This window comes from Erythrolamprus reginae, chromosome 1, assembly GCF_031021105.1.
Source record: "Erythrolamprus reginae isolate rEryReg1 chromosome 1, rEryReg1.hap1, whole genome shotgun sequence".
NCBI classification, from domain to species: Eukaryota; Metazoa; Chordata; class Lepidosauria; order Squamata; family Dipsadidae; genus Erythrolamprus; species Erythrolamprus reginae.
Window position 1 is genome coordinate 134,877,146 of NC_091950.1, and position 14,621 is coordinate 134,891,766.

At 37.1% G+C, this 14,621-nt stretch overlaps 1 protein-coding gene across 1 annotated transcript in view; it reads right to left on the reverse strand.

Annotated features, from left to right (window-relative positions):
- LOC139175059 (uncharacterized) overlaps positions 1-14,621 on the reverse strand; it is a 116,605-nt gene that overhangs the window by 25,505 nt on the left and 76,479 nt on the right. The window contains exons 2-6 of the mRNA XM_070765898.1: positions 5,784-5,997; positions 4,571-4,644; positions 3,756-3,841; positions 2,011-2,050; positions 1,083-1,163 (exon numbers count right to left, since the gene is read on the reverse strand). Coding sequence (XP_070621999.1) covers positions 1,083-1,163; positions 2,011-2,050; positions 3,756-3,841; positions 4,571-4,636 — 273 coding nt within the window. The 5' untranslated portion in view covers positions 4,637-4,644; positions 5,784-5,997. The remainder of the gene's footprint in view (positions 1-1,082; positions 1,164-2,010; positions 2,051-3,755; positions 3,842-4,570; positions 4,645-5,783; positions 5,998-14,621) is intronic.

The following is a 14,621-nucleotide window of genomic DNA, read 5'->3' on the forward strand; positions in this document are numbered from 1 at the left end:
CAAAGAGAAGGATCGGGGGTGACATGATAGCAATGTTCCAATATTTGAGGGGCTACCATGGAAAGGAGGGGGGTCAGGCTGTTTTCTAAAGCACCAGAAAGCCAGACGAGGAATAACGGATGGAAGTTGACCAAAAAGAGATTCAACCTGGAAATAAGAGGAACTTTTTGATGGTGGGAGCGATCAACCAGTGAAATAGCTTGCCTGCAGAGCTTGTGAGAGCTCCAAAACGTGAGACTTTCAAAGGAAGACTGGATTGCCATTTGTCCAAAATGTTGTAGGGCTCTTGCTTGAGCGGAGGTTTGGACGAGATGACCTACAAGGTCCCTTCCAACTCTAATAATCTAATTCTAAAAAAGGAAGAAAAATCTGAAGCATCCTAGACTTCCTTTAGAAAAGGGAAATCTATACTGCAACTCAAATACAATAGTGAAGTATAATGAACTTTTCTAATGTTGCTCATAACAAAAACGCTGGCACTTATACAGTAACCTCTCTGATAATTACTTTCATTCAGTAGAACAACTGCTTCTCTTGTAATGACTGTCTCTCACACTTCTTCATCTGTACCATCTCATTTGAATGTTCAGATGATTCCAGCAAGACAGAACAACCTACCTACAACTTGTAACAACATGTTCAACATATAATATGTTAAATTACATATATTCCTTCTCCATCATTACAATCGGCATGTCTTAGTCTTATTTTATTCTAATTCATTTTAGTGTCCTAATTTTAACTAAAACCTCCTGTTCTGAACCTTCAATATGGATTTCTTTTAGCTGAGATTTCTATTGTGTACCTGCTTATCTCACTCATAAGATTTTGGTATAAGTAAGTCTATTTTTAATTCTGTTTTCCCATGTATTTCTTCAAGTTCTGTTCACGGAGAATAAGTTAAAGAGCTGCACCAGCCTTTTCATTAGTAGTGCTAGGAGTTGTTCAACAAGAATTCTGGGGAAGGGGCGGATCCAGCAATCTTTTAAAAGACCAGGCTCGGTCCTATGCGGATTGGACGCGAGCAACCCACGTGACTGCTGGACCCGCTCTTTCAGTACGGAGAATATCACCGTTTTTACCTTTTCACTGTTTCTGTATTTTCCCCATTTTCTTAACATCTTCAACCATTTGTCCACTCTTTCAATCTCTTGAGCTTTTTGCTATAAAAGTTTTTAAAATGAAGGAGAATTTAGGAACAAAAGAAAAATAGAAATATAATATCTGGGTTAATACACTCATATGGTATTTACAAGATAAACAAACAGTAGTTTTATACTGAACATCTAAGGAATTGTTCAATTTCATTTACCTGTATCTCTGTTCTAAGAAAGTAGCAATTTAGTTTATAGTCTTTACTGGTTCATTATCTTGAACCTTGTCCTAAATGAAAACTATACATTGTTGATCAACTAGAGCAGTGATGGCAAACCTTTTTTTCCCTCAGGTGCCAAAACAGTGTGGGCACACACTATCGTGCATGTGTGAGTGCTCACACCCATAATTCAATATCTGGGGACGGCGAAAATAGCTCCCACCCCGCCCAGAGGCTCTTTGGAGGCCGGAAATGGCCTGTTTCCCAACTTCTGGTGGGCCCAGTAGGCTCGTGTTTTGCCCTCCCCAGGCTCCAAAGGCTTCCTTGGAGCCAGGGGAGGATAAAACCATAATCCCCCATTCCTCTGGAGGCTCTCTGGAAGCCAAAAAAACCTCCCAGAGTCTCTGTGCGAGCCAAAAATCAGCTGGCCATCATATACATGCATGTTGGAGCTGAGCTAGGGCAACGGTTTGTGTGTCAGCAGATATGGCTCTGCGTGCCACCTGTGGCACCCGTGCCATAGATTTGCCATCACTGAACTAGAGAGTATCATATTATTGGGCCTCGTAACCATATCTTTGAAGAGGAAAATTTTTACCCTAATAGCTAAATGAGAGATGATGGTAATGCATGAGGCATATAGACCAGTTGTTTACATCCATTCTTTTACAGAATATAAAGCTTGTAGAACTTACCTTTTCTTCCAGAGCACTATGAATTGGTAACTCATGCTCACTGAAAAAGTTAAAGAAAAAGTCAGATTGAATTAATGTGTGATATAAGAATGCATAAGGAAATGCAAGAAAGAGATATTGTTATGCTCAAAAGAGATGATCAAGAATTAACTGATATAATAGCTGATATTATTTCATTAAATTGGTTCTTTAATTAGAATTCAGAACGAACACCTAAATCCTTAACATCTGAAAGAACATTATAATAATATATTATTGTAATAATATAATATAAAATATTAGGTAGCTAGTCTATGTAGGGGTTAAGATGCCAGCCTAGAAACCTGGAGTCTCTGAGTTTTAGTCACAAAGCCGCCTAACCCAGCCACCTCTCAGCCCAACCCAACCCAGAGGGTGGCTGCTGGGAGAAAAATAAAAAGCAAGAACAGGGATGGGGGTCTAATATTTTTTACTATCGGTTCTGTGAGTGTGGCTTATTTTGTGGGTGTGGCTTGGTGGTCATGTGATTAGGTGGCAAGGCTTAGTGGTCATGTGACTGGGTGGGCGTGGCCTTCCTTCCTTTCTCTTCTCTCCCTCCTTTCCTCTCTTCTCTTTCTTCCTTTCATTCTCTTTCTTTCTCTTTCTTTCTTTCTCTCTCTTTTTCTCTTTTATTCTCTCTCCCCTCCATTTCATTCTCTTTCTTTCTCTCTCCCCTCCATTTCATTCTCTTTCTTTCTCTCTCCCCTACATTTCATTCTCTTTCTTTCTCTCTCTGGGAGGGTCAATTTAGGTCTGAAACATCTGATATGGCAATAAATGGAGGGGTTTTTTTCTAATTTACGTCATTGTCAGTTTGCTTATTCCGTGCCCATGGCCGCGCCTCATGGGGGGAAAAAAACCATGGGGGAAATGGAAATGTATGCGCAGCATCGGAAACTTGCCTTCTGCACATGCACAGACGGAAAAAAAACTGGATTTTTTTTTAAATCCAAAAAAAAGATGGTGGTGGCCACGGATTACCACCAATCGATCCAGTTTGGTGACGTCAGTGTGACATCACCAGTGGGTCGCTACCGTTTCAGGTGAACCAGTTCGAATCAGGCGGAACCCATCCCTGGGCAGAAATATTATACATAAAAAAAGAGGGTTAAAACAACATCTCTTTTATGAGATCCTGTTTTCAATAGATAAAAATATTAAGTCTGCTCAAGCAGCAAACATTTACTTCCTGTCCAAACTCCTCAAAATATGTGCTCTAGTGGCTCAATTAGGGGATACATGAAGTTTGTGGAGCAAGGGGAAAGAGATAATATATATTCTGTTTTGCTGAGACAGGCAGTTCTGCCAGCAAGAAACCTAAACTGGATTTATAACAGCATAATTTCTACAACAGAGATCACCAGATGAAAAGATTGGGCTATTTCCAAATGCAAAAACCCACATCTCTTCAAAAGGATCACCAGAAAAACCTGGAACGTTTCTGAATGCCCTTAAAGGGTTTTTCGTGGTTTCAGGAATTCTGATTATGCCAGCAGTTTTTAACATGTCTGCATGCTTAATTCTGAAAGATCAAGCTTTGTCAGAACTTTTTAAGGATATGATGGCTGAAACTCTTATATACAAGACTACACCTAACTTGTAGTAAGAACATTCATGGCAATGATAAATGAAGAACTATCTAAAGAATGGAGTAGCCTCAAAACAACCATGTCAGTAAAACATACTTTGTTTTAGCAAAGTGTTAAGGGGGCCACAAACAAACTTACTGCAAAAACCCAAATCTGTCTGTAACTTTGTAAAGAGCAAAGTCAGCATCTTCCCATGGATCAATCTGAGTCCCATCTTGCCTTCCCTGTAAAAAAAGGAAAATGGCACAATGAAGTACACACATATGTATGTATTTTTATACTGTATATATAAAAATAATACCAGTCCTGATGGAGTTTAACTCATGCAAAATTGGTCTTGAGATAGGTGAGACACACGCATACACACACACACAAACACACAGAGAGAGAGACTTGTACATAATCAGATGATATGTGAAACTACTTATTTTTGCAAAGTGGCATTACTGTATCATGGATGAGTGCACTACATAAAATGATTTCTGGTCACATGCCTGCAGATATGCAATATACAATCCTTCACCAGTGCCTTTCACAATAAAGCTGAGAATGATCTTTTAAAATTAAATCTTTTAAAGTTACATTTTCATGCTTCTATATATTTATATATATATATATTTATTTTTATATATTTATTAGATTTTATTAGATTTTATTAGATTAGATTATTAGATTATTAGATTAGATATATAGACAGCCCACAAACAAATCATTTTTTGCAATCTGGTTTTTTCAACAGACTGACACTAATAAAACTTTGCAAACTTGCCTCAATGGCGAGAAACAGCTGTCATAAAAGCAGCCTCAAGGAATGACCCATATTGTCAATTACATTCTTATGAACAGCTGGATAGGCAGCTAAATACTGAGAATCCTGCTTGGGACATATGGTCAAGCTCCCTAAAATTCTTTTATTAGAATTAGTAAATTAATGGACAAAATAAATCCTATACCTTCTCATACTTAGCAATGATTTCTGCCCTTTCTTCTGCTATTAAAGCATCTATATCTTTCTTCATGTCAAAAGCTGCAAGAAAAACAAATATTGAGCAAAATGTAGACAATATATATAGCAAATGATTGAGTTTGTTTGGGAGGTGGTGGGTTTGAGGGCTTTTTTTGTAAAAATAATCATATAAAAACCATAGTATAACTCCTTCATCCTTGTAGGCATACACAATTAACATCAGACATAGATCCCAATTCAATTGAAACAATTTTCTCTTAATTATTTCAAATATAAAAACTATTGGAGTATGCTAATTCTGCTACATATTGTATCATTCCAAATTAGTTCTGGGGCACAATTCCCAGTGGATGTTAGAATTTTGTTATCCTTAGCCTCTGCTTATGCTCAGTTGGGCTTGCTTCCAAGTAAAAAGTTAGCAGAAAGTTAAAAGTAGCCTCAATGTTTATTTATTTATTTATTTATTAGATTTGTATGCCGCCCCTCTCCGTAGACTCTAACAGGTATCTGTTTCAAGGCTTTTCAGAAAAGCCTGGTGTAAGTGTGTTAAAATCTTTCCTGTGGAGATCTAGGCTTAAAGAAGCTCTCCTAAATGCCAGCTTTTTTAGACTACACAAAATCTTTATAATTTGATAGGCTTCTAGAGAATTATTCCTATTTCCAATTTTATACTACATGTTACTGATGTATTTTTAAATGGATATATTTTATACTGACTTTAATTATTTCTAAACTGTTTGAAGAACCTACAAAAGGCCATGAGAATACAAGCCATTTTGACCTCATGTGCAAACAATCACAGAGGAAGGGGTTCCCACAGAAAACAGAACATTTATCAGAGTTTGGCTCAATGTTGGGCTCGGAAGATAAGCAAAGTGGTCCTTCATCAGTACTTGAGTAGCAGACCTCCAGAGAATACCAAGGCAATGAGCTAAACTGGAAGATTGAAAAATCACTCTGCAAGAAAGTCATAGCAAACAAGTTCCATATTGCAGCCCAAAAACCCTAAGCAAACATAGTTATTCAAATTCAGTTTGAAGACTTAATCTTACCACAGGCCAAGAGGATCACAGTATAGCTTAATAATTATCTCCTACTTGTCAGTCGCATTTATTTTGTTCTGTCCAAGCATAATTTTTACAGAAAATACAGAAAATAAAATAAATGAACTTTGCACACTAAAAGATGATAGTTCTTACCTAAGGTGGCTGGTAAGTCTTACACTGCACCTGTTGAGGCTCTGGATGGCCTCTCCCTCTCGATGCTACCAACAGGAAACATTCCAAATGCACATGTGCCTTCAAAACGGCTCCTCCGTTTGCTGCTGATGGTTTCAAGCAGTCTTTTGTTTGGTCATTCTCTCTCTTTATCGTACATCCCACAGTCTTGAAATCTTATCTTCATTTGGTTTCTCTACAACAGGATAAGACATTGGTCATTTGAAAGAAATACTTCTGGGGAGTCCTCCCAAAATGACATGCTGAGCGGCAAGGCATTTCTTTTCTCCTGACAACAAACAGTTGATTTTGCACCCAAAGCCAAGGTTTTGGTGGAGCGTTCCCCAGATTTAAACAGGAGTAATTAAGAATGACCCAAGATGATCATGAACCTGTATGGGAACAGGACCTTGATAGATACAATTCCTGGTAGAAGTGGCCAGAGAATTGGGTCCCCATCTTTTATTTATTCATTGATTCATTCATTCATTGATTCATTCATTCATTCATTCAATTTTTATGCCGCCCTTCTCCTTAGACTCAGGGCGGCTTACAACATGTTAGCAAAAAGCGCTTTTTAACACAGCCAGCATATTGCCCCCACGATCCGGGTCCTCATTTTACCCACCTCGGAAGGATGGAAGGCTGAGTCAACCCTTGAGCCGGTGATGAGATTTGAACCGCTGACTTACAGATCTACAGTCAGCTTCAGTGGCCTGCAGTACAGCACTCTACCTGCTGCGCCACCCCGGCTCATTTTGGCTTTTCCTTTTGGCTACTTGCTATTCTTAAGTTTGCCCCAGTTTTAGCTACATTTTCAAAGTTTTAACTATACTTTTTCTTTTATTTTGATACTTATTTATTTATTTATTTAACTCGGAGCGGCTTACAACATATAAAAAGAAACAACAGAATGCAATAGTTAAATCCAATTAGTTAATATTGATTGATTGGTCAAATGCTGATCTATTTTAACCCTTTGTTGAATTTTAATATGATTTTTTGGAGGGGTCATTTTATTGTTTTATTTTGTTGTTGCAAAGCACTTTCACTTTCCTCATATGGAAGTTGATGGCGATTTCCAGGGTAGTAAAAATGATCTAATTTGATTTACATTTTAGTCCAATTTTTACCACAGATATTCTGCATTTTATCAATTTTTACAAGTCCTGGTCATTTTTAAAAAATGTTTTGATGGAATCTTTTTCTCCATTTAAAAAAAAATATATAATTTATTGATTTATTGAAAGGGGAACGGGGAACAGGGAGTACAAAAAATAAGAAGGACGAGAAAAGGAAAATTACACATATCCAATTAGCATCTGTAGTATATATAACTTTGTGTATATCAGTTCATAATATTAGACTAATCCTAGTCGTATTACATTCAAGATTTACAGTTGGAATGGTAAAAGACATATGTCCAAATAAAATCCATAACTTATATTACTTAATGTTTGTCGATTCAAAGTAATGGACTATAAATAGCTGTATTACATTCAAAATTTTAAACTGTATAATTTTAATCTAATACATATAATGATTTGAAGGCGAGATTAGTAAAGTATTATAGTTATTAGTAAATATGTGAAGAGGTGAGATTTAGTTGGGGGAAGGGACAGGTAGTGGACGTTTCCCCATTCATTTTTATTGTGGGAATCTTAACGTTTAAAAAGTAAAAATTCCTAGTAGCTTATGTTTGAGTCTGGGAAGCATGCTGCCAAAGAGGCAGCCTCGGTGGCAACATCGATTGTTTGTTGGCAGAGAAGAAAAATCACTCTATTGCTCAGCATGCCATCCTTAGAGAACTCAAAAGTATTTGTTTATTAAATTAAATTAATTATATTTATTTTGCTGATTTTCTGCAACTTTGGAAACAATCTGTTAGAATTCAGAAAGTACTGGTACAGTAGTTACCTTTCCACAATATGGAATGACAAATCATTATTCAGCACCAATTCTTTTTGACCACATTAGAACCACAAATATGGAAATCAGAGGATATTGTACAATGGAATTGCATTCTATGACAGTCAGACAAATCAGGAAGTAGAAATGTAATTTAGAAAAAAGAAAAGCATAGGCCAAAAACATAGATCACACTTATATTCCTTGCTAGACAATTTTCTCTCTATCTTATATCTCAGTAGTAAAACTTGAGGTCAGCTAAAAGAAAGACAATTGGATGAGCAGCTCCAAATTCCAATCACTTTTTTTTTCATTTGTACTTGCACCAACTCACTCACCACTGATCTTTTAGTTGGCATTGCAGTGCTTAATAGGTTGTGAAAAAATGTAATAGGATTTGGATCTAATTAGTTCTCAGATGGGAAGCCCACAGCAAATCCCAAGGCTACAGAATGAGTGGGGGAGTTGAAGAGAAGACTCATAAGAATGTGGCAGAAAATAGGTTCAATGCTGTTGCTGAGAAAACTACATGGTCGCACCTGTGAAGTAACCAGGACTCAAAAGAACATTAAAGAGCTTTTATGGATACATACTAATAAGATGAAGTTTTAAAAACTCACAATATTCTGATTACGATTTATGTAATCTCTTTCCAATTTAGCACTTCTATTTGTACCAGACTAGATGTTCCACAAGGCCTATGTAGCCTAGCTAGCAATGATAGAAGCATTTAGCAGGCAACAGATTGGACAAATCTGATTTATATTGCAGGTCTATAATAATAATAATAATAATAATAATAATAATAATAATAATAATAATAATAATAATAATAATAATAATAATTTATTAGATTTGTATACCGCCCCTCTCCGAGGACTCTGTAATAAAGTTTTGTTCCCTTATAGATTTTCTGAAAGTTTGCTTATCTGAATATTATCACAGTTGCATAGGGACCCTATGTTGGTGTTACTTGTTTGTTACTAATGTCAGTAGGATATATTCAGAAAATCCAAATGGGAAACATACATTTTCAAAAAACAAAAACAAAAAAACACCGCCCAATTCTTTTCTCCAGCTGCTGGAGATTGCTCAGAGCAATTTTCTAATCATGAGTCTGGCATCAAGAGAAAGCCAATGTTCAACTCCTAAAATGGAAAGCTTGGATGAAAAGTTATTAACTATTCACCTTAATATACTTTGAATAGTATATTCACCATCTGTACCGAAGTGTTCATCCAAGCATTTATTAGGTTTGAAAATCCTGAACCAGCATCCCCTAAGCTACTGCTTGTAGAAGAATAAAACAATTCTACAACTTAAATAAAGAAGCAATTGCACTTTATTGTATATGCCTACAGTGTTCTCTTGTCAAATAATAAAGTGGCATCTACATTTAACAGAACAACAGAATTAAAAAAACAGGGAAGGGATCTTGAAGGTCATCTAGTCTAACTCTCTGCTCAGGCAGGAAACCCCATGCCATTTCAGACAAATGGTAGTCTAAAGTCCTCCTTAACTTCTGTTAGCACTATTAATGAATAGCATTAAGAGCTGCAACAGCTTAAAATATTATCCTCAGCCTAGACTGCACCGAAGACGGATAGGTCTCCTCTATACATTCTTACAACCTGAATTGGAAACTTTAGGATCAATACGACGTTTAGCATAAGCTTTTACATACACATACAAACACACACACTGCCCCCAGAACAGGGGTGAAATTCAAAAAATTTTCCCTACCGGTTCTGTGGGCGTGGATTGGTGAGCATGGCAGGGGAAAGATACCGCAAAATCTCTATTCCCACCCTGCTCTGGAGCCAGCCAGAGTAGGTATTTGCTGGTTCTCTGGACTACTCAGAATTTCCACTACCGGTTCTCCAGTAGCTGTCAGAACCTGAATTTCACCTCTGCCCCAGAAGCTCTCTCTCCTCCCCCCTCCCTCTCTCTGCAGTTTTACAACCAGCGGTAATTAGTACTGCATCTGAGTCCTTCATTATATAAGAAAATAACATTGAAGATATTTTGAACTTAAACAACTTTGGAAGAGTTTGGTGGGGTATTTAGTCCAGTCCTAAAATAGACAGCAGAGATTACTTCTGGAATTGCTACCACAAGGAGAGCACCAAGGTGTTTATTTTTTCAGTTGTTTGCTTAGCAAATAACAAGGGCAAGGATGCATTGTCTTTTTTCAAGATAAGAAGAGATTCAAACTGCTTCAAATTTACTACATCATGAAATTAAATTTATCCATTATCAATTTAATTATCAATTAAATAAGTCATTTGAGTCAATTCTGAGGTATATCTCCCAAGGAAGATTCCTGCACCTGTTTATTCCGCTGCTTGTAAGTTGGATCCCTGTCAGAGGCTTATTTTATATCATCATTGGATCTGGCTGATTTTAACAACTACTAGGCAGTGTTGACATGCTTGAGGGAGCTACGTTGACAGCTGTTTTCCTCCATCATGTGTGCTACTAGAAGATGCTAATGTACTTGAGAGATTTTATTTGGATATTAGGAATTATCTTGTGGGATCCTGCAAGATTCTAAAGCAGGGGTGTCAAACTCAATTTCATTGAGGTCAGTATCAGGTTATTTGACTGGGGGGTGCTGGGGGGCATGGCCAGAGTGGGTATGGCCATCTTAACGCCACTCATGTGGGGGGGGCACCTGTGGTGGCCTCAGCTCCGTTTTCAGTTGCCACGGCCTCCTACAACCCTCTGCCAGTAAAAAAGGAGCTCGGGAGGACCCTCCCGAGCTTCGTTTTCAATGGCAGAGGATTGCAGGAGGCCATGGCAGCTGAAAAGAGCTTAAGATCCCATTTTCGCTGGCAGAAGCACCATGGGCTGATCCTTCACTATTTCCGGGCAGCCCCGCAGGCCAGATCTAAGAACCCTGTGGGTCGGATCTGACCCCCAGGCCTTGAGTTAGACTCTCCTATTCTACAACATTATATTACTGAAGTCAGGGAAAATTTATCATTTGCCTATTTAAAGTTATAGATATGGATATGCTGATGATATTCAAGTATACTTCTCTTTCAGAGAAATTCAAGATTAGATATCTCTATGACTTCTGCATGATTTTGGGCTCTGAGACACAGTTTGTCAGAATAAAATGAAATTTAACATGGATAAGATGGAAAATGTTTTACTACAGGAAGTATATTGGTTCAAAAAAAAAAACCCTTATTGTCTCTTATTGTAACTCCCTCTTTCATGAGCAAAAGATTCCAAAATATTTTTGGAAATGTTATGAGCCAAATAGTTGACAGATAAACTGGAGGATATTTTAATAGTAAGCTGTACAAAGATATGAAGCGTGGATATTTCTTTTGCTGATTGTTGACAGTAGCTTCATTGCAGTTTAAAACAAGAGATATGAAAAGTTAAAAAGCTAGCAGAGATAAGTTACCTTAAAAAGCAGCTACAGTTCTCAGTGTTGACTTAATTTTCCAAACCTTCTACAACAGTACTGCAACATCTGCTATTTTTATACTTTACAGGGCATAATTAAGACAAACTTAACATTTGTTTTGTTTTAACTTGAAATTCCATCTGCCAGATAATGGAAGCACAAATCATTTTTTTTCTTGACTTAGATAAAAACAGCAAAAATATTTTTATTTAATATGTACTGATCTACACAAACCGCACTGCAAAAAGCAGAAAAGTAAAAAAAAATACTTTTGAAACCCACAATTATTTTTTAAACTTTTCACTTAAAATTTTAAGTCAATTAAATATAAGGCCTACATGAGATTCCCCAATTAATATTGCCAGTAATACATTTTTATTACACTTTGCAGTAATACAATTTGTTGTTGATTTTATTTGGTTCTACTTAAATGGACTGAATGCCCCAAGTGTAAGATATTTTATTCCTTGCTGATTATCTAATATTGTATCATTTCTAAACTTGTGTTATGTGTATTAGTTACATTTTTTTCTTCCATTCAATAACATCCGATACTCAATAAGCTGGACAAGTCCAGAAATTTTCTTGGCAAGTTTTGAAAAAGTAGTTACTACTACTACATATTGTAGTTCGCCATTGCTCCCTACAATATGTAGTAGCATGTTAGACTAAGCCTTTATTTGCCTAAACCAGAATACAATTCTCTTTTCAACAAGCCCAATCATGTATATAATATAAAAGCATAACTGATTTAGCTTCCAAAATTAAATAAAAAGATAGACAGCTTCAATTCAAACTCTGAGACAAATGCATCTGAAATCCCTGCAGATGCTATTCAATAAATCAGAGAGATTAAAGTGTTTGATTTCGATCAAGGAAACCAAAATTCAAGTCTCTGAAAATTGTAGCGCTCACTGAAGATCTTTAGCCTCTTCGCTTTCTTCCAATGCAGGATTGTTGAAGTGAGGTGGCTCCTATGGATGAAGTCTTGAGTTTGAGCATTCTAAATAACTTCCTAATCTTTTGATATATGAAAGTCCACATCTCTGTGAGTTAAGGTCCAATTTCTAAAATTCTGTTTTCACTTTGTCATTATGGGGTACTAAATGTAGATTAATGAGAAAAAAAACAAATTTCATCAGATGCAGGTTGCAGCATTAACAAAATTGACAAAAGTGAAGAGGGTCCGAATACACTGTGTGTGTGTGCGCGCGCGTGTGTGTATTTGTGTGTACCTATATCACCAGGCATGGGGGAACTGAGACACTTCCCCCAGGTTTTTATATTTTATGTTTGTTATGTTTTATGTTTGGTATGTATGTGTTGTATGGTTTTAATTGCTGGGATTTTATATATCTTTTCTTTTAATATTAGATTTGTGTCACTGTTATATTGTTTTTATTATTGTTGTGAGCCATCCTGAGTCTTCAGAGAAGGGCGGCATACAAATCTAATAAATAATAATAATAATAATAATAATAATAATAATAATAATTATTATTATTATTATTATTATTATTATTATTATTATTATTATTATTATTATTATTATTATTCACAATCCATTTTGCATACATAGCAGGAAAAAAGAGAGTATTGAGAGTTAACAAGATGTAGCCAGGATCATAGGTAAAGTCCTTTTATTCAGCTCATGCCAATTGGCCAGGAAAGAAAGTAAATCGAATAAATAAAATGTTAATATATTTTAGAGTAGTTCCTTTCTCTTCAGTTTATTATCAGAATACAAGCCACATTCTATTGTCTTCGTCTCATTTTGAAAGAAACACTGATAAGGACACAATGAAGAACAGATCAATGGAGGGGGATGCAATATACCACTCAGACAGGCAGCTGATCCAGGTCATACATAGCCAGCAGATGAGACAGATCAATCAAAATAGAGACAGCACCATTCCCAACAATCAATTAATTGATACTTCCCAGGGAGCATTCATATTTGTCCATTCGCCAATCAGTATTCTTGAATTCAAATTTTATACAGATTACAAATACTTGCAAGGCAACTCCCATTTCTGAACCGATGCAATCAAGCAAACCTCACTGGCTACTTCAGGCTACTTCAGCTAACTGCTAGCTGTAGTTCAGCAGTTCAGATCTCACCACCGGCTCAAAGTTGACTCAGCCTTCCATCCTTCCGAGGTGGGTAAAATGAGGACGTGGGTTGGGGGGGGGAATAAATATGCTGATTCTATATACCATTTAGGGAGGGCTGTAAAAGCACTGTGAAGCGGTATACTGTATAAGTCTAAATGCGGAATATAAGTCTAAATGTTATTGCTATTGCTACTGGGTTGTAGAATAAAAACTAAATGTGCAGAAAATCTGAAACCTAGATCAGTGTTTCCCAACCTTTTTTGAGCCGCGGCACATTATTCATATTTTCAAAATCCTGGGAAACATTGAAAGGGGGGGGGGGCGGGGGGGGCTAAAGAAAAGTTTGGACAAAAAAACCTCTCTTCCTCCCTTTCGCTCTATTTCTCCCTCTTTCTCTCTTTTCCTTCCTTCCCTTCTTTCTCTCTCTCCATCCCTTTCTTTCTTTCTCTCTTTTTTGCTCTCTTTCTCTCTCCCTCCTTCCCTTCCTCTATGTCTTTCTCTCTCCCTTGCTCTCTCTCTCTCTCTCTCTGTGTCTCTCTTGCTATCTCTTTCTTGCTTTTTTCTCTCTTTCTTGCTCTCTCTCTCTCTTTCACTGTCTCTTGCTATATGTCTCTTTCTTTCTCTTTGCCTCTCTTACTACAGTATCTCTCTTTCTTTCTCTCTCTTTCTCTCTCTCTGTCTCTCTTGCTATGTCTCTCTTTCTTTCTCTTTCTCTCTCTCTCTGCCTCTCTTGCTAAGTCTCTCTTTTTCTCTTGCTATGTCTCTCTTTCTTTTTTTCTCTCTCTGCCTCTCTTGCTATGTCAGCTCCAGTGCGCATGTGTGAGCTGGCCAGCTGATTTTTGCCTTCTTTTTGTCCGTTTTCGCTCTCCCCATGGCAAAAACAGCCCAACCAGAAGCTTCCTTTTCGCTATCAGAGGACTTCAAGAACTTCTTCGGCTTACAGCCAGGTCTCTCACATCTCAACCCATTTCTTCTGCAGCCAGGAAGGCTTTCCTGAAGGCCTTTGCAGCCGATAACAGAGCTCTAGATGGATCCAGAGATCTGTTATAGATTACACAGAGGCCTTTTCTAAAAGTCTTTCCTGAAGGCCTCTTTAGCCGATAACAGAGCTCCAGATCGATCCAGAACTCTGTTATAGATTACACAGATTAGATTAGATTTATTGGATTTATATGCCACCCGTCTCCGTAGACTCGGGGCAGCTCACAACAATGGTAAACAAAACATAGTAACAAATCTAATATTTCACAATCTAAATTACAGTTTTAAGGTAAAAAATCCAAAAGAGCCGCAATATATAAAAAACAAGCACACAATTGAATCATACACAAAAACTACATGGGCAAGGGGGAGATGTTTCAATTCCCCCATGCCTG